This window comes from Panthera pardus, unplaced genomic scaffold (assembly GCF_024362965.1).
Source record: "Panthera pardus isolate Hobbes unplaced genomic scaffold, ASM2436296v1 HiC_scaffold_20, whole genome shotgun sequence".
Taxonomy (NCBI): Eukaryota; Metazoa; Chordata; class Mammalia; order Carnivora; family Felidae; genus Panthera; species Panthera pardus.
The window spans coordinates 14,938,275-14,959,092 of record NW_026526766.1 but is presented as its reverse complement, the minus strand read 5'-3'; the positions used below and the strand labels follow the sequence as shown (position 1 = coordinate 14,959,092).

Below are 20,818 nucleotides of genomic sequence, written 5' to 3'. Positions count from 1 at the left end.
CGAAGGCCTTGGAAAGGGATTTGGAATCCATTTTAAGTACTTACAAGCCATTGGAGGATCTAAAGCAAGTGATTACAGTCAACCCTTCAGGTCATAGTTCCCAAGATGACTGTTACACTTGCAAAAGAGGGACAGCGGTCACCTGACAAGGTGGTAGACCAAGAGTGATGTGTGCCCTGCTGCTGCCCTTGAACTTTGTGGGGGGCACCTGGGGTTTAGCGTAGAGGGTGAGCTGGGGAGGGAGTCAGAGAAACTTGCACTGTTGTCGTGGGGCAGGAAATCGTCTTGCCAGAGTTCAGAGCTCAGGTTCACCGCTCGCCAAAGCTCTATCAGCACCCTGGGCCTTCCTTGAAACTTCCACATGTCCCTGCTCGTGTCTCTACTGAGCTCTCATTACCCCGCGAGCTTTATGAAATTAGCACCATATTTGCTGAATTCTTTTATCCCTCAATGCACTGCACAGTAACTGTCCAGGACTCTGTTTCGTAGAAACAAAGGAATTGACAGAATGTGCAGTTGATACACCCATCTTGCCCTGCTTCTAGAAATGTCGGCAAGCTTCAAGGGGAGGGGGCTGCCTATGGGTCCCAGATCGATTGAGTTCACCACATTCACAGAAAGGTTGAGCTCCGCTGCTTTAGCCATCCGGGCTAATTTTACCAGAATGTCCAAAATCATGACACTCCTGTCTGAAACCCTTCTGAATCAGAACTGTATTCCCTGGTCTTCATTATTAATGTCTTACAGGTGGCCCCACCTTCTAAAGTCTTTTTCTTGCATTGTGTGTGCAAATGATAATCCACAAAAGAATAATCTGATAAGAGAAAAGTGAATATCATACTTACATATCCATATTCCAAATCCCAGCACCAACAGTAATTGCAAAACCTCACAAAACATGCCCTGAGAAAGTCCCCAACGAGGATTGTGACATAAGTGGTCAGAACATCAGAAACGGTCAGCCGCACAAATTCCTGTTGGGATATTAGCCAGATTAAAATGAGCATTTCTCCTTTCAAATGGCCCTAGTGTCAACATCAGGTTTGTTCTGCTTCTGCATAGTATTAGCTTAGAAACCACAATGAAAAGTTAAAAAAAAAATAAAAAAAATAAAAAAGGCCTATCTAGCAAGTGAAGACTATTTCACCCTTATTTTCTTAGTCTAAAAATAATTGTCTCAACATTCCAAAGCCACGGTATCGAAAGTCTTCTTACTGGGAAACTTTTATATGTATGACATAAGAAAACCAGGAATATATTGACCACATGTTAGTTTAAGACTTTAATCTAGCAAACAGCAATATTTATCGAGTTAAAAAGACACACTGGGAAAAGTACTGGCAGCAAATGTGACACAGGATTAGTTTGTCTAATGTGTTAAAAATGTTTATAAGCCAGGGGCACCTGGGTGGCTGAGTTAAGCATGCAAACTCCCGGTCTCTCGATCTCTGCTCGGGTCATGATCTCACAGTTTGTGGGATGGAACCCCGCGTCAGGCCCTGCACTGACAATGAGGAGCCTGCTTGGGATTCTCTCCCCGCCCCCCGCCCCCGTCGCTTGTCTGCTAGCTTTCTCTTTCTCTCAAAATAAATAAATAAACATTTAAAGATAAGATAAGATAAGATAAGATAAGATGAGATAATTAGTGAGAAAGAATTTTCTCATGGGGCAAAGGACCATTTGAAGAGCAGTCATTAGGTGAATTTCCAGCCTCACACGTCAGAGCTATGCTTCCCGAAAATTGTGTACCACCTCCAGGATTCTTGGTATGTCCAAGTACCATACGGAATAGAATTTATCTCCTATTTCTTTTAACTTTAATATCCCTTGTTCTTAAAAGATAACTACTACTCTTTTAAACATAATCTGCCATAAATTGTAGTAAACTACAATACGGATGGAACACAAGCAAAAACTATGATATTAAACACTTTAAAATACGAACTTTAAAACTTAGTGTTAGTTTTCACCACCAGCAATGCCTGTGACAAGGGCCTGGAGGCCAGCAGTATATTTTGGGAAGTGTTGTGAGAGAACAGGAGTGGAGGTTGGGAAGAATGAAACAGAAGGAAGGAGAGCTTTGGCCCAAGAGCATGTTAAAATCTGTCACGTGAGTCTTACCCTGGTGGGCACCCACCTGGAAGCCTTGAAAGCCATATAGAATAAGCCTCCGAATTGTCCGTGCCAGAGACAGAAGGGAGACATATTGAACCGGCACCTAGTCAAGGGTGGCCCCACGTGGAATGATCACCCCACCCCGTGACAGCACAGAAACTTGGAGGGTGATGCAGACGGCTGAGTTGAAATGCTACCAGGTAACCGGGACGCGCAGCTGTTTGGGGCAGCAAGAGCCGGAGTAAAAAGTGGACCGAGAGAGCGTGGGGTCCCTGCACGCTCTGGAAGTTTCTGTATAATCCGACTGCTGTGTAGCTCCCCATATGCTTCTGGTATTGCTTTTCGCCTCTTCTTCACTCCAGCCCCACTGGCTTTCCTTGAGAGCCTCAGTCTCCATACTTCTTCAGACCACAGGGCCTTCGCATGTGGTCCTCACGCCACTCAGTCACTCTCACTTCACTTCTTGACTCAGTTTACACACCAACTCATACACATCACTATAGCATCCCTGAGTGGGGAGAGTTTCACAAGGGCAAGCCTCTCTGTACGGGGAGAGTTTCACTCCCCTCGGTGACAAGGGCAAGCCTCTCTGTACAAAGTTCTCAGATTCCTTGCATTTCATCGTCACCCTTGTAAATTCGCAAATTTGGCAAAATTATTCAAGAACATAGTTTTCACAAGGGCAAGGAACCAGCCCACCTTTATGCCCAATGTACCCCTAGTGTCCAGCACGATGCCTGCTTCTCAGCGGCTGCTCGATAAATACAGAATGAATGATTGGGTGATAGTAAATTCCTGCAGTTATTTCCGGCCACAACTTTTCCCTTCCCTGTTCTGATTCTCCTTTTCATTCCCCAACCAATTTGAGTTCAGGCTCCAATGACTAGTATCAATCAGAGGTAGGCGATGAGGGATATTGTTTTGGCTTGCACTGCCAGCTCAGGAGGGCCTCCTCAGGTAAGAGAAAATTTCAGAGCGGTTTTGAAGTTCCTACATGTTCCTAAACACCCTCACCCAATAACTGAAATCCTACTGTTCCTGAGCAGCGTTCTGTCACCTAAAATACCGGAAGTGCCTGGGTGGCTCAGTCGGTTAAGTGTCCAACTCTTGATTTTGGCTCAGGTCATGATCTCACAGTTCGTGGGTTCAGCCCTGCATTGGGCTCTGCGCTGACAGAGTGGAGGCTGCTTGGGATTCTCTCTCTTCCTTTCTCTGCCCCTTCTTTATCTCTCTCTCTCTCTTTCTCTCTCAAAAATAAATAAATAAACATTAAAGAATGTACCAGAAAAAGATCCAAACATTATACCGAGACATAAGAATATTTATTCACCAACCATTAGAAGAAAACAATGCTTGGGGCGCCTGGGCAGCTCAGCCAGTTAAGGGTCTGACTTCGGTTCAGGTCATGATCTCACGGTCCGTGAGTTCCGTGAGTTCGAGCCCCGTGTCGGGCTCTGTGCTGACAGCTCAGGGCCTGCAGCCTGCTTCAGATTCTGTGTCTCCCTCTCTCTCTGCCCCACCCCTGCTTGCGATTTGTCTCTCTCTGTCTCTCAAAACTGAATAAACATTAAAAAAAAAACCCAAACAATGCTTTATAAGGGAATCCCCCAAACAGTGGCTCAGCTCACCTCAGGGGCACGTCCAATCCCAGTTCTAGCGTGTTAGTCAGGATGGGAGCACACTCTCCACACAGGGGCCCAGTTGAGCACCACACCTCACACCTCACAACTTAACACTCAGTCAGTTAAAATGTCTAGGCAGCTTTGATCAGTAAACCTAAGAGTCATGAGTAGATAACAGGAACACCATAGACAAGGGGCATCACAGAGGACCACAGACTCTAGAACTCTAGACATCCCATAGTAGGACGTTGGAGAGTATGTGTTGATGTTAATTATGTTCCTAGGGACAATTCAGCACTATGGGTAAGGATGCAAACTCTACCCAGACTATATGGGTTAAACGTGGGCTCCCGTCATTGACGTCGTTTAAGAGCTTGAGCAAATTATTTTACTTTTTTGGGTCCCAGTCTCCTTAACTATAAAATAGAGATAATAGAGATAATATGATTTATCTCAAAGGATAATTTCAAAATCCAAGGAGACAGCGCTGAGCACATCAGAGCCATTCAATAAATGCCAGACCTTGCTGTTGTTACGTTTAGCTGTTGGCTGCTTTCTCCTTCCCCAAAATGCAGACCTCAGTATATAGCTTCAAAGAGCAGTCTCCCAAGGAGGGCTTTGCTGCCTACCCATCAAATACTATTGGAAATGGGACTAAGTGGCTACATCTTGGAGATTCCCTGGAAGGATAAAGGAGCCACCGAATCATCTCATATCCAAACTCAAAGAGAGGTTTGAGTCTTACATCATCTTTAAGGAAACAAAGCAGAGGGGATCCATGGAGGAGAAGAGGAAACATCTGGAATGTTCTGACGGAACAAAGAATGAGCCTTTGGGGTGTGCCCCAACATTACATGCAAAGTAGTTGCCTCTACTATTTCCCCTGGAGTCACTATTTTTAAGTAGTTAAAAGAAATGTTTCTAGGTGCATGGATAGAGATATTGATCTCGTAAAGAACAGACTTTCCAGACTTTTCACGGTTTTTATGTTCCCTGTGTTCTCTTTGTCCCCATGGACTCTACCTCCCTCATCAATAGTCTGTTCAGAACCACAACCTCATAGGCCAGCTCCTGCAGACTTTCCCTCAAGTGCTGAAGGTCCTCCTTAGAGAAAGGAAGGTGAACGAGAAGACGGCAGTAAGGCAATATAATGAAGCATGAAGATGGGATTTTTTTTTAAATTTTTTTTTATATTTATTTATTTCTGAGACAGAGACAGAGCATGAGCAGGGGAGGGACAGAGAGAGAGGGAGACAAAGAATCAGAAGCAGGATCCAGGCTCTGTGCTGTCAGTACAGAGCCCGACGCGGGGCTCGAACTCACAAACTGTGAGATCATGACCTGAGCCGAAGTCGGTCGCTCAACCGACTGAGCCACCCAGGCGCCCCAAGATGGGATTTTTTTAAAAAGATCAAGACAAGTAGCATGGTCCCCAGAAGAGTGAGACAAGTGACTTTTCCTTTGTTTCAAGTCAGTCTGTGAGGAACTATTGCAGAATCTTCTGCATAATCAGAGACATAAGTAGCCTCCTAGATTGCATTGGCATTCCTACCTAATTAATCACTTTCTCTTCCCCGGAAGTGAGAAGCCTCAATCGTATTCTTTTTTTAATGTTTATTTACTTAATTTTGAGAGAGAGAGAGAGAGCGTGTGTTCATGCACAAGAGGCGCAAAAGCAGGGGGGAAAGAGAGAGAGAGAGAGAGAGAGAGAGAGAATCCAGAATAGGCTCCAGGCTGTCAGTGCAGAGCCCATTCTGGACTCCATCTCATGGGAACCATGAGATCATGACCTGAGCTGAAGTCAACAGTCAGATGCTTAACCAACTGAGCTACGCAGGCACCCCGCCTCAATTTTATTCTTTACAGTTCGTTCTATCAAGACTGTTAAAGGGTAAATTTCTTAGTCCACATGCCAGTCTGCGTTCTGGGATATATAAAAGAAAACATTTCCAGCTCCTTGAGTTTGTGCAAGAAACTTATTTTCCCAAGTCTTTCATTTCTTTCAACTTTAGCTGAAGAGTCAAGGAGCAGTGTCCACGTGATAAGATTTGTGTTAAGCGCCGTGACCAGACTTCGCTTCAAGACCCTTGGAATCCAGAAACCTGTGTACTGCTGTGTATTCATTTCCCATTGCTGCCATGACAAATTAACCACAAACTTAGTGGCCTAAGAGAACACAGATTTATTTTCTTATAGTTCTGGAGGTCAGAGGTCTAAAATCAAGGTGTGGGCAGCAGGAAGGAGTCTGTTTCCCCTCCTTGTTCTGCTTCTGGAGGCTGCCTGCATTCTTGGGCTCAGAGCCCCCTCTCTCCATCATTAAAGTACATCTCTCCAAACTCTTCCATGGTCATATCTGGTTTTTCTGACTTTGACCCTTTTCTCCACTTGGATTTCATCAGGTCCATCCACATAATCCAGGATAATTTTCTTATTCCAAAGCTCATCACTTAATCACATCAGCAAAGTCCATTTTACCGTGTAAGGTAATATAGTCATAAAGACTCCAGTGGTTAAGATACAGACGTCTTTGAAGGTCCACGATCCCATCTACCCACACCTCGGATCACCACGCCTCTCTACTAAGTAAAGGCAACCTCCACTTCACTTCACTCCATTTCATCTCATTTCATTCCATACATAATATGTGCTATAAACATGTATGGAATGTGCACGTCTAAGAATTGAGTATTTAATAAAATGTAACTGGAAAGGGAGTTTATCTGGCCCCCTGAAACCTTAAAAATAAAATAAAATAAAATCCTTAATCATGCCATACTTTTTGGACACAGTCTTCGAGGATGTGTGTCTAGCATCATACACATTTTTCTTAATTTTTTTTCCCCCACAATTGAAATCACAGTTGATTGGCTTAAGTCTGACGAGCATCTAATTGAGCATGAGGGTATCTAATGATATCCACTTTTGTTTATTTTTTTAATTAATTATTTATTTTTAATGTTTTATTTATTTTTGAGACAGAGACAGAGTGCGAGTGACGGAGGGGCAGAAAGAAAGGGAGACACAGAATCCGAAGCAGGCTCCAGGCTCTGAGCTGTCAGCAGACCCCCACGTGGGGCTCGAACCCACGAACCACGAGATCACCACCTGAGCCAAAATCAGAGGCTAAACCGAAAGAGCGACCCAGAGGCCCCTACCCACATATGTTTAAATTATATTAGCTTTATAAGGTTAACACTAACTTTTAATTTTTCCTTTTATATTTCCAAAAATAAGTACACAGCAAAAAAGGGCTGAAATAATTCCACAAGACCATGTTACTGCTGAAACTGAACTCTGGTCCAACAGGCAGGCAGACTCATGATGACATATTTAAAAATACCTCTTCATCATCCATGAACCAAAGCCCAAAATCGGTTTATGAAATTCACATTAAAATTAAAGGCTTTTCAAAGTAAAAAATGGATCTGCATAGAAGTAAGACATGTGCAATAGTTTATCGTTCTTGCTTTTGCTTCGTGTGGTTTCCTCCATTGGACAGAAAACCATGTGATGCGTGACTTCTTTTCTCTGGTAAAATAACAGTAGTGTTGGACTGGGGCCATTTACATAATTATCATGAAAGCAACTAGCCTAAAATAGCATTTCCTTTAATACTTAAGGGACAAGTATCTGACAAAAGTGGACATTCCTGAAATGAGTATTAGTGTGTGCTCCCAAAAGAATCTTTTTTCATGGAAAACAAGTAATGATAGGTAGAGTTCCATTTAAATATTCACTTGAGCCCGTATCCAAATCTAGGTGCTTTATGATGACACAAATGGAAAATAAACATCTCCTCACACCACTTAAAAATATCCTTTTTTATTCACAACTGTAAAAAAAGGTGTAAAAGTAGTACTTACCTCAAAAATGGCTGTGAGGACTGCATGAGCTAATAGATATGAAACTCACAACCAGCACGTGGTAAGCATTCGATAAAGCTTAGGTATTTTTTTTTTTTATTAAGCAATGAAAACGATAGGCCACACTTATGAAAAGGAATAATTGATCTTCTCTTTTTTAAGCCATTAATTGTCATCCACTTGTGTTTGTGACATTACCTGTCCCACCATTGTTTCCCAGCAGGGTCCTCGAGGTACATCTGCAGGGTGCACGAAAAAAGGTGGTCCAGTGCTATTTCCAGAGAGTGATGCATTATAGGCCTTGATCATGTTGGCTTCCCAGAGGGTAATATTGGCCTTTACCAGCTTCTCTTCTTCAATCTTGGGAGCAAAGTGATGCACACAAAAATGGAGACAACACAGATTTCAAAGGCATTTGTAGCAATCCGGAGACAGGGAATTGTAATAACACCCTGATGCCAAGAACAATCCAGATACAAGACTCACCTTGTTGTTAATCTCATCCATCAACGCAAGAATAAATACGTACAAGTTGCCTAAGAGTAGAGCAAAAATGCGTCCCAGTAGCCATTTCAGAGCAATTAGAGGATGGTAGTCTTCCAGTTCAGCAAATAAGTCAAACAGGGTTGGACAGAACATCCCCAGGAGGGACATGACCATGTTCATCTACAATGAGACACAATTAATCAACTGAGTTAATGGTATTTTTAAAAATATTATTGCTTTCCTCCAGAATTTTGCAAGATTTCAGCTAGGTTTCCTTTATCTTTTATAAGATTAAAGAAGATTATCTTATGCATCTTTAAATTTTGATCTTCATAAAACAACAAAGACATTATTCAGCCCCCATTCTCCAGATGTACTTGTGTATGAGCTTGTGTATGTGCCAGTAATAATAGTTTGTTTCCTGGTATAATGAGGGAAGTAATTTACATCACACTCTATCCAAAGAACACAAATTGTTCTGCCTGAGAACTGATTCTGACATGGTGATACACTTTGCAACAAGATTTCCAAAGGAAATGGAAAATGGTCTGCTCAAGGAATGAGGTCCAAACTGGAGCTACTCATTTGACAATTACCAGTTTATGGGCTGGTTCAATCAGTTAGAATGAATGAGCTCCCTGAGATGGGCTCAAGACTAAATACTGAATTCTGGGGAATACATACTATTAGGAGCCAAAAAAAAAAAAAGGTACTGGGTTTATCTAAGAAAACAGGACATACAGAGAAACAAAAGGAGAACACATGACATGATGTTATCACAGCCAAGGTAGGAAAGTTGCAGAACTGGTTTATAATCCGTGTGTGTGTGTGTGTGTGTGTGTGTGTGTGTGTGTGGGAGTGTATGAGAAAGAGAGAAAATATATGAAAAGTAGCAAATGTCTGACACCCTTACAATTGCCATATGAGGCTAAATTAAATCAGGGAAAAGAATCCAGTGCATGTACCACTTTTTTGATGAGGAAAAAGCCTCCTTAAATGAAAAAAAGATTTCTGGTAAACCTTGGCAATGGTCTTTCCCAAATACCTGCTTCAGGACTATCACCACTAAACATTTCCTATTTCCCACTTCTTGACTCTTATGTTTTCAAAGATTGTAACTACCAGACTGTATTTATAGTATTTTTAAAAAAGTATTTATTTATTTTTGAGGCAGGGAGGGGCAGAGAGAGAAGAAGACACAGAATATGAAGCAGGCTCCGGGCTCTGAGCTGTCAGCACAGAGCCCGACGTGGGGCTCGAACTCGTGAACCATGCGATCCTGACCTGGGCTGAAGTCAGACGCTTAACTGACTGAGCCACCCAGGTGCCCTACTACCAGACTGTATTTAGAAAATAATTGTCAATGTGGTTTTTCCCATTTGTATTAAGAACATTATAGGAGCATGACCATGAGGAGCATGATATCATTTCAGCCTAAAGTAAAAACTTGGTAGACCCCGTGCTACCTGTTACAAGGTCAATTTAAATCCTGTTTCAGCAAATTAATCCCCATTACTACCTTGGCTGGCCCTGAGGACTTTAGGGGTAAAATGGCTGTTAAACAGACTCTTACACAAAGTGACCCTTCTAATGAAGGCCATTGGCTATGACCTTTACTGTGGTTCATTTATACAAAAATATGATCAAATATGAACCATGGACCAAAGTGACATGATAATTTTGCCTGTGATAGCAACTATCACAACCATAAGAAGAAACTTTGACAGCAAGCTTAATAAATGCTTTGAGGTTCTCCTCTGTTTTAAATAAATAAAATCACTCTACCTAAAGAAGTCTGTACAGTTATAGTCTCTTAAATGTATGGTCTCCCATCTCTAGGGCTACCAGTTCTGAAATACCTAGAACGTTTTGGAACCTTTTTTTGTAAATAGGTTATCTTATATCTTGTCCAAGTATTTCTTTCTAGGAAATACTATGCTTTCTTAATCTTTTTGGTCTCCCAGGCTTTGTAGAAGTTTTGATGTGGGAAGTCTACACTTCCAACAGCCTAAATCTATATATGTTTTGAAAATGCCTAAGTTTCAAATGATGCCCCATCATATTCCAGAACATTTTATGAAAGGGAACAGGCCCTAGCAGCAACACATAACCAGTGATTTCCTTATTCTCAATATCTAAATTTCCTTATTCTAAATGTCTGACCTCCTTCCTGTGGCCCGCTAAATGGGTAGATATCCTGAAGATAAATCACAGGCATATTTAATTCCAGGCAAAGAGCTGGCCCTCCTTACTTGAATATCTTTTGAAGGGGGAGGAAATAAGACGAGGGGAGGAGAAGGTGCTAAATGTGAGGTTAGGCTGCTAGGGAAAACCAGAGAGAATTCCAGACTTGCCCAAGGTGCGGGAGGCAATCTGAATGTTTCCAATGAGCTAAACATAGGAACCACGGGCTCTATCATTGCTGCTTCAAAGAATTCAAGCAATAATTGGATCTTTCAGAGACAGGTGCAGAGTCAACAGAGAAAGAAACATGGAGTCATGGAAGGACGTTGGCCTTGAAATAAAGATTCCTAAGTTTTAAGTCACTCTTCTCCATGGTTCTGTGACCTTGAACACATCTCCTCCTCTCCTGACACTCATTAACCACATCTGTAAAATGTACTGGTGGGAATGTATGTGTTCTAATATCTCTCCCAACTCTAACTTTCCACAAAGTCACAAAACGCAAAACAGCAGACAGTAGACAGATTTGGAAATAAGGCTGGAATAGAGTGAAAATGCGTGACAGGGCTATTTAACTGTCAGGGCAGAGTGGAGAAGACAGGTAAATGATGGCCTTATTTAATGTTCCACCATAGAAACATAACCCACACAATCTCAAATGTCAGGTTCTAAGCACATAAAAAGCATGCAGAGACGAACTTCATTCTTTTCCCACCACCCAAGGGTGTCAGGATCTTGCTGTGCAAATTCCTGGGATCGCTTCACAGCCCAAAAGATGAGGTATCCACTCCCTCCAAGTGTTAGAAACACGAAGAAGTTAGCAAGAAACCTCAGGAATCTGATCAAGTGGACGTTTTCTTCTACTTGGGCTGCTCTCTCCTCTATGATAGCTTCCTGTACCCAAGCAAAACAGAAAAAGAAAGATGTGTCCGAGTTACAAAAAAGTATCATAATCTCAGAAAATATTCTGCAAACATCAAAACATGAGAAATGAAAATCTTTGCTCTACCTGGGATTCCACAAACCAGGTGAATATCACCGGCAAGTGAGGACAAGTGAGAGAATGAACAACGAATTCTTACAAACTCTGATTGGTCTAATGCTGAAATAACCTTCTTTCTAAATTATTTTCCAATAACGTGTTTTTAAAGCTACAAAAATAATACTTCAGAGTCATTTTAAATATCGAGCTAACCTATTCCTGTAAATAATTATGAGCATCGTCTATTATTTAAACTATCTGATTCTGATTACTAACGGTCTCCTGTTTCAAGTCAATGGCATTATTTTTATTACCAAATTTAGAGAAGAAATCGTGCCATCGTGGATCATCAGGTATTTTCCAATCCCAATCAGAACAATGCCCGGATCCTGCTAGGCTGAAATAATGAGTTGCTCTTTCTTTTAATTGTCAGGATATTTCGTTCACTAAACCATACAGAGTGGCTCCAGTTTTACTCTTAGAAATACAGAGGAGTGGCTTTTGAAGTTGATGTGTTTACCTTAAAGTTCATGGTGATGGAATTGAATTTGTTGTCTGCTGTTTCTGGATTGCCAATCAGGTAGTCCCAGCTGGTGAATACCTTCCAGCTGAAGTTGAAGGTGTTGTCATCACCACCCCCATCGTCCCCGATATTTTTGGTCATCCTGTAAAAACAGGGAGTTTAATCCAGCCCCCAAAATACACACAGAAAGGGAGAGGGTGGGAAGTGGTAAAATCCTAGTTATAGGGAAACTGGAGAAGCAATATCCCAAAAGCATGTATTTTCAAATGAAGTTTGCTCATATCACCAGAAAATCAGTTTATTTTTAAATTTTGGTTTTGTTGTACTTTTCAAAACTGTTCATTTTCCAGGACGTTCAGGATCAAAAGACTATGAAGCATTGATGATTTTAACAATTAAGCAGGTTTTATAAAAATATATATATTTCTCTTGTTTTCTTCCACTGTTTTCATAGCATCTTATACTTGGTTCTTAATCCTCTGTGGGATAAAGATCTCTTTAGAAATCTGATGAAAATCAATGGGTCCCTCCCCCGGGGTGGCGGGGGGGGGGGGGCAAGGGGCAGGTGGAGGTGGGAATATGTGTAGACTCAAACTGCTCTACCCAGTTTTAACTTATTTCCAGATCCCCCTGAAGCTAGGGATGAGCTAACCCAGGGCACAGCAGCTCCTGCACGGATCCAATTCCCCCCCAGAATCTCTTCCCAAAGAACAGATGGAATGCATGAAATTTCTCCATACTATACAACTCTTGAACAAAAATCAAAATTCTTATACACACACACACACACACACACACACACACAATTCTTATACAACCTTAGTGCCAACTTGTTACGTATATTTTAATCTATGTATTCTAGTATATATAAATCACTGATTGGAATATATATATATATATATATTTTTTTTTCTTTGTGTGGTTTTTGTTTTGTTGTGTTTTGTTTTATTTTTTCTTGGAGAACTTTAAATGCATTTACTTACAGTTTATTTCAGTGGTTAGAGATCTATATTCCACTCACTCCACTTCCTTTTTTCCCCTTATTACTATAAATAGCAAAATTAAAATTTCATGTGATACATATTATAAAATGATCCCAGAAGGTTTTGGTTTTGTGAATGTTATAGTGATATAGAACCAAAAAGGAAAGAAACACAATGACATAAAGCTGACATGATAGGAAGACAGGCATCTCTGAGGTCACCCACATTCAGCTCCCCTTCTTTTTAAAAAAGTTTTTAATGTTTATTTATTTTTGAGAGAGAGACAGTGAGAGTCAGGGAAGGCAGAGAGAGAGAGAGAGAGGGAGGGAGACACAGAATCCAAAACAGGCTCCAGGCTGTCAGCACAGAGCCCGACCTGGGGCTCGAACCCATGAACTATGGGATCATGATCTGAGCCAAAGTTGAACACCCAACTGACTGAGCTACCCAGGCGCCCCTCAGCTACCCTTCTTAGAGAGGTTTATATATTTTAAATGAGTTAATGTGTTATAAAAAAAAAAAAAAACAACTGAAAACAATTATCCTTTTCATCAGTCTATCACTTTATCCTTTGAAATTGTGTTTTGCACATTACCATATTTGTCCGTTCTCAAAAACTGGGCAAAAGGTCAAGGTAGTTAGTATTATTCTTTTTTCACAGATGGGGAAGCTAAGGGTTTACATTATGAAGTGATTTGCTGGACTTTATTCAGCAGTTAACCACAGAGGGAGGTCAAAGGCTTAGGTTCTCTGATGTCCCTCTGGTGCCCAATCTAGGACTCCAAGAGATCCGTCGAATCTCATAAAATGCTTTTTTGAAGGTCAAAAGGTGTTGAAATCAAAGATTCCCAATGGTTTAACCTAGAGAGAAAATTATTTGTTTGATTAATATGCCACTATCCATTTCTGTGCTGTCGCTGAGGAAAGGGCAGGGCCTCAAGTAAACATTTAAGTTTTGAATGGAGCTTCACTGGCAAAATTGTGTAGCTGAGACAGCCTTCCAGATAAGGGAGCGTGAGCTGCACCAACAAATCGGGAACACGTAGTGTGCGGGAATCGACAAGAAAGGGAGTGGGATGCTGAAAGGAGTAAGGAAAGATCCCAAAGACAAACTGCTTATAGCATATTTTTGTTGAGAGACAACCCAGATATCTGTACAACGTTCCATGGACAGCTCTATCCCTTGCCTGTAGAGGGAAAAAGTGTACATACCTATGAAAATTCTTCCCTTTTCAAGAAAGCTATAGTTTTGAACTACTGTTTCTACAAGAAGCAACCTTAACCTATCATTGGCTTTTCTGAGAGGTTGTATCTTTTTTTTTTTTTTTTTTTTTGAGAGAGAGAGGGAGGGAGGGCACAAGTGAGTGAGGGGCAGAGAGAGAAAGAACGAGAGAGAAAGAGAGAGAGGAAGAGAGAGAGAGGGAAACCCAGGAAGGACAGAGAGAGAAGCAGGGTTCACCTGAAGTGGGGCTCAAGCTCATCCAATGTGGGACTTGAACTCACAAGCCATGAGACCATGACCTGAGCCAAAGTCAAATGTTTAATGACTGAACGCCCCAGGTGCCCCTTTGTGAGAGGTTGTAGAAAGTAACTGTTGCTGTAATGCCTTTGTCCAGGGTTTTATACTGGACTTCCTGCATTGGACAAGTTTATATCTCTGTTTACATGCTGAGGTTACTTGGTCATTTTGTGGATGTATATAAAGGTTTTTAATAAATCAAATAAATGCTTCCCTAAATCCTAAACCAACAGGGTCACTACAATGTAGCCTCTGCTAAAATGAAAAGTCAGGAAGGGAAAGGGGATTGAAAGGCAGGTAGGAAGCAACTCTCTAGAAGCTCACAGGATAAGCCCATTACAGATGGGGGGGGGGGGGGGAATTATAGTAAGCACTATACTATACTAAAAAGCATGGATTACATTCTTGAGAAAGAAGAAATTGAGGCAAATATTTGACTGCAAAGGATAACATATATATTATATCTATAGATAATCTATATATCTATAATATATATGTTAACTGTATATTGGCCACAACCTGTTTTTTCCTTAGTTTACAGACTGTTACTTCAACTGAGCATCACGAGAGCAAGAACTTTATTTTGTTCACCATTAAATCCTCAGGCACTGAGTAGCTCCCTCTACCCAGATTGCCCGTAACAATTGCTCAATTTTTAAATAACTGAATAAATACATGAATTGTGATTTGGGAAATCAAGATAGCAATTGACTGAAGGACCAACATAGAAACAATACTCCTGAGATCTCTGGAATGTAACTGGCGCCCCTGATTTTAATTTTTCCAAATCAGAATGGTTAAAAGACCAGAAATAGCATAGATTTTGGAATGTGGTAATACTTTATTAGGTAGACAAACACCTTACACTTAGGATCTCTGATTGCATGTGGACAGGTAGATCAATATTTGGAAGTGAGGTCTACATTAAGGCTTTCTTCAAGTCCTCTCAGGACTTGAAAACTAAATAGGAATGGTGTTCTCCAGTGGAACCAGTAAGTTTGACAGACAAGGCACAAAGCGTGTCACGGACCGTTCCAGAGAGCTCCTGCACCGGGTGACATGGACCCTCAGGCAGAGGTCCTTTCCTGCAATGAAACAAAAGGCCAGTTCACCTTGTTCATGGTCAAATAAAAGGGCCGGGACATTAAGTGAGATGTCTTGAGACTTCTAAGCTAGCTCAGAGAATTAGTCGGAGGGTTACATAGATGGCTCAAAGCCCCAGATGGCTGTAGTCGTTTTCTGCAATGTCTTTGAACAGGGTGTTACACATATATTGCAGGCAGGGGGGAAAATGAATGGCATCATTATCACTTCTCCAATGAAAGTCTTCTCCATGCTCTAATAAATGTTCTTCCAAGATAAACCATGATTCTGCAGTTCATCATGATGGTCGCATTGGGCCCCTCCGTTTTTGCTGTCTTACACAACTGATTTTTTTTGGTTGAATGACTATTCTGTTTTTGTTTCGTTTTGTTTTGTTTAATGAACAGAGAACAACGATTTCTGCCTATTGAGCTGATTCTGCAACGTGCAAACTTCTCTGCACACAAAAACAGGGGCCAGCAGCTGTTTCCCTGTCTTGCTTGCAACATTGATCCATACCTTGAAATCCGAAGAGGCAATCTCTTCAAAAGATACTTAAACGCAGGGTAGGTGTGCAACCCCGTGAGGTGATCCAAAGGCCTGTACTTGAGTTCACCCCTTTTGTTCTGGGGATGTCATAGTCTAACAGTAGCGTCGATATTAAAACTACATTTTATCTCTTACCGACTCAATATCCTCTAGGTATAAAACAGAATAAGAATTATATCCAATTCTGAAATTAATTCTTCCCTTTGATTCTAGACATCATTACTTGCTTCCCAAGAGACCAATAAAACTTACGCTTTAAGGACAACCAGAAAGCTGTATCCAATGCTCATGATGCCCACCAGAAAATAGGAGAGCGGCAGCCTGAAATTCATCCATCCAATTGTTCGTTTATTGTCATAATAGCCATAAAAGAGGATGGAATATTGCGCCAAGCCCTAAAATCCAACAACAAAGCCACTTAGCAGATGTTATGAAGAACAACTCAAAGAAAAAAAGATTGACTTTTAAGAGAAACAGCAAAATGGCATGAATTTTCCAACTTGGGAGTTGAGCCCTATTGTTTTTGCCTCGTAGAGCAAATGTCTCCACTGCCACGTTGATTGGCAAGGCTCTTGATTTACTCGAGGTTCAGGGACTTCTAAATAGGCCAAATTTTTAACCGAATACAGGCTTGCTCCGCTGTGGAGCCATTACCGTGAAATGCCCATTGATTGAAACATCAAAACACACTTCATGGTGTCATTAGATTTCCAACGTGAGGAGCCTGCTGCACATTTGGGGAGGATCTGAGATGTGCTTCCTCAAAGTGTGGTGGCAGGTGTCCACTTCCAGTCACCTGAGCCACAGTTAGATTGCTTCTTCTTGAACTACAGAGGCGGTTGAGTGGCTCAGCTCACACTAAGCAAACCTGTAGAGCAGGTGAGATGTCATGGGAACCGATCTGCATAGCCTTGTACGAATCAAGACCATGAGAGCATTCTTCCATAGCAAGCATGTTCAGTCACGCCAAGCCATGCTCTCTCCTTACGATTATCCGCCAGATAATTGGAATCGCCATCTCCCAAGGCTACCTGAGTGACCCTCTTTCTACTCAGAACATTGGCATATTCTGATGCTCTTTCTTTTATCATGGTGTTCATCTTTCTCTCCTCGAATTCACTGTGTTTTTCACTCCCAGCTTTGAAGCGTGTTTCTGTATCACTGCATATACACTTCCCCAGCTTCCTTCTAACTTCTGTGGCAAGAAGTTAAAATTACTATGTTTTGTGAAGTGAGACAGTAATCACTTGCCAGAGGCTTCCTCTGGAGATCAAGTGAGTCACCCTTGAACCTTGGAAAGTCCAACTGGCTACCTTTAACATCATTTATCCGCAGCCAGGGACTTGAAAGCCCATTACTGAAGAAGACAGGAGAAGTGGGGAACAAGGGTGGAAGAGGAGGAGGAGGAAATCCCCTGGATGCCAATTCCCAGAAGAAGATTGAAGAGAAGCCATTTAGAAAATTGCCTTAAACAAAGATCGTGCCTGGCTCAAAACAGAGGTCAACAAAGATCTGGAATAATGATTGCTTTCAAAATTTGCAGCAAGTCTACGTCCCAATACTGTGTAAGAATTAGCAGGAAAAAAAATAGGAAAAAATAAAAATAGGAAAAAAATAGCCAAAAAATCTCAGAGGAGCTCATGAGTTTCCAAGAGGGTCAGCATGGAATGAGAGAGATGTAGGTAAAAACTGAAGGACTTCCCTGCACCACCCCTGCCTGTTGTCTGAATTTTTTCAGCTCAAGAAAAAAGAAATCTGACCCAAAAGAAAATCTGGGACTAAAGAACTAGTAGAAACCTAGGGGAGCCTGGGTGGCTCTGTCAGTTCAGCATCCAACTGTGGCTCAGGTCATGATCTCATGGTTCATGAGTTCAAGCCCTGCATCAGGCTCTATGTTGACACTCGGAACCTGGAGCTTGCTTCGGATTCTGTGTCTCCCTCTCTGCTCTTCCCCCGCTCGCGCTGTGTCTGTCTCTCTCAAAAATAAATAAACATTAAAAAAAATTGTTTGAATAATAATAAAAAAAAAAGAACCAGTAGAAACCTCAAATTGAGGAAGCAAATGGGCTAATCTCTGCCCAAGATAAGAAACCACATAGAGAGGGACTGATCAACTGCCCAAGACTCAGAAATAAGGCCAGGAAAATAATCACTGGCAGGATCTCTGCACCTCGTTCAATGATATCTTTTTGTTTCATACCCATCTAGTTCAGGGCTCTGCTTCCTCTCAACTATTTGATTTTTAAGTTTATTCACTTATTTTGGGAGAGAGAGCATGAGCAGGGAAGGGGCAGAGAGAGAGGGAGACAGAGAATCCAAGCAGGCTCTGTGCTGTCAGCACAGAGCCCAACGTGGGGCTCAGTATCAGGAATTGTGAGATCACGACCTGAGCCAAAATCAAGAGTTGGATGCTTAGCTGACTGAGTCCCCCGGGCACTCCCAGTCAATAACTTTTGCTGAGCATTTAGTATTTGCCAAACACATTTCCTCATCTCACAGAATGCTCGAAAGAACCCTCTGGCGTTGTTATGGTTAGGGCCAATGGTTTTCCTCCACTCTTGGTGTTGCCTTCCATGTGGGGAAGATCCGTAAATGTAACACTCCCAGATCCCCCTTACTTCCTTCTCCTCCCCGGGAGAGGAGAAACCAGTCTGATAACAAAGCATAGATGAAGAAATGGGGATGATGCAGGCCACGTCTCTTCCCCATCCAGAGACAGCACACGTGGTGCTCTACCCCGGGAGGGGGCATCCTGTTGTGCTCTGGAGCTGCTGGGCAGAAAGTTCTGGCTATGAAGTGCACTTGCCCATAAAGAGATGTCACCATCTTTAAAATCAGCCTTAGCAATAATAAAGCTGACATGTTGACCTCCACCCATCTAAGGCTTTGTCTTATTTCTGGTTATCTCACAACCTGGTTAAAGAAGGTAGGAGGTGTTATTTACCATGACTCTCCCACCCAGCAAAGACTCAATAGCCCTATTACTACTTTGGGGACGAAGAAACTGAGCTTTATTTTCTTTAATGTTTATTTATTTTTGAGAGACAGAGTGTGAGTGGGGGAGGGGCAGAGAGAAGGGGGGAGGGACGGAGGATCTGAAGCGGGCTCCGCACTGGTAGCAGCGAGCCTGATGTGGGTCTCGAAATCAGAAACCATGAGACCCTGACTTGAGCCAAAGTTGGACACTCAACTGACTGAGCCACCCAGGTGCCCCAAGAAACTTAGCTACAAAGAGGTGAAGTAGCTTGTGCGCACTTACATAACCAGTAAGTGACCGTCTGAACTTGAACTGGGTCTGATTCAAATCCATATACTTAATGACTGCTGTGCTGTACCGCTTCCCCCACACTTCACTTTCCACCCCTTGTGTCACGCTAGGGCCGTATCTTTCCAGCAATGCAAAGAAACAAGAAACCCTACCAACTTAGCCGGGCCTTTTGACCTATACACCCTTGGATGGATCCATGTTGGTGCCAGGACCTCTGGAGAAGGACCTGAACACCCCTTCTGAAGATTTCAAATGGCCTCATCTTCACGTCCTTAACCATCACAACCTGACATCTTTTTCTAGTTCATAATGACAGTACTGGGATTAAAAAACACCTCCAAAACAACAGGAAAGGAGAAAGTGGATATATAACAAACATCTGGTGAGCCTGTTAGCTTAGCACAATAGCTACTGGGGCAGCTGGCTCCTCTGGTGTATATACCATTCAATGGCTGGCACTTCATAAATATTAGATGGCAAGCAAAAGGCATAAGGTTTGTAGTTTTTTTTTTTTTTTTCTTCTTTGGAATCCTGATAATTTCACAAAGGTTTCTTCCATTTGCCTATCACTACCTAAGCAGCCAAGCATGTAAATGAAAGAGGCACTATTGAAGAACACAATTTTAAAAAGCTTTTTCCAAGTCATCTTAGTGGCATACTGAAGGGTGACTTTAAACAACCCTCCCCTTCCACCCCGTGGGCCCCCCACACTCCACACATCTTTCCTTTTCCCTTCAAACTCCAACGGCAGACATCTGGAAGTGACTAAAATAGCAATGACTCCTAGCCTAGCCAAAGTTCTATTCAGTTTCCATGTCAGCGCGCATGGCTTTCCCTGTGGGAGCACTCTCCCACCCCAAAATCTGTGACAGAGAAGCCACAGTCAGAGCCAAGTTTCAAATGAGCACGAACCATTCCCATCCAACTCTGGGTTCTATGCTTGCACATCGTCTATTAAGCTTCTAATTTCTGTTTGAATGCTGCAGCTGGTCTAGGAATCAACTCATGTATTTGTTTATCTAACTAACTCTGAGAATTTACTATTTCCCCAATACTATACATTGATGGAGCAAGCTATCCCTAAAGGGGATGGCGGATGCCCCCAACAACATTCTGCATGCAAAATATCCACTTCGTAAGGATCTGTCACCTGAAATTACATTAGAGCTCCACCCCTTTGGCGTTTCTCATGACTACAAATAAACACCCACTGGGAAACATGACATTCCATCCCTGGGATGGGAAATGGATTTCATTGGCCTTAGCAACTCTTTATAGTTGGTAGTAACCGTCAGACCACTATTTTGTAAAAAAAAACAAACAAACAAAAAAACCAGAAAGAAGAAAAAAGAAAAGAAAAGAAAAAGAAAAAAAATTCTTAAAGTCAAAACTAGTGGAAGGGAAGATATGATTTCTGACCATGCCTGCTAAAGACATGTGAAGGGAGAGTGGCACCAGGTGTGTGTGTGTGTGGGGGGGGGGGGTGGTATTTCTACCATTCCCTGTATTGTTACCATTTATACTTTCGTGTTAAAGCAAGTTGCAAGTATAGGGGTGCCTGTGTGGCTCAGTTGGTTGAGTATCCGACTCTTGGTTTCAGCTCAGGTCATGATCTCATGGTTCCTTGGGTTCGAGCCCCAT

At 42.0% G+C, this 20,818-nt stretch overlaps 1 protein-coding gene across 1 annotated transcript in view; it reads right to left on the bottom strand.

Moving 5' to 3' along the window:
* Positions 1-20,818, bottom strand: part of TMC1 (transmembrane channel like 1) — a 223,304-nt gene that overhangs the window by 27,036 nt on the left and 175,450 nt on the right. Inside the window, exons 10-15 of the mRNA XM_053908654.1 lie at positions 16,162-16,304; positions 11,773-11,917; positions 10,970-11,164; positions 8,087-8,266; positions 7,799-7,960; positions 846-974 (exon numbers count right to left, since the gene is read on the bottom strand). Of these exons, the coding sequence (XP_053764629.1) occupies positions 846-974; positions 7,799-7,960; positions 8,087-8,266; positions 10,970-11,164; positions 11,773-11,917; positions 16,162-16,304 (954 nt within the window). The remainder of the gene's footprint in view (positions 1-845; positions 975-7,798; positions 7,961-8,086; positions 8,267-10,969; positions 11,165-11,772; positions 11,918-16,161; positions 16,305-20,818) is intronic.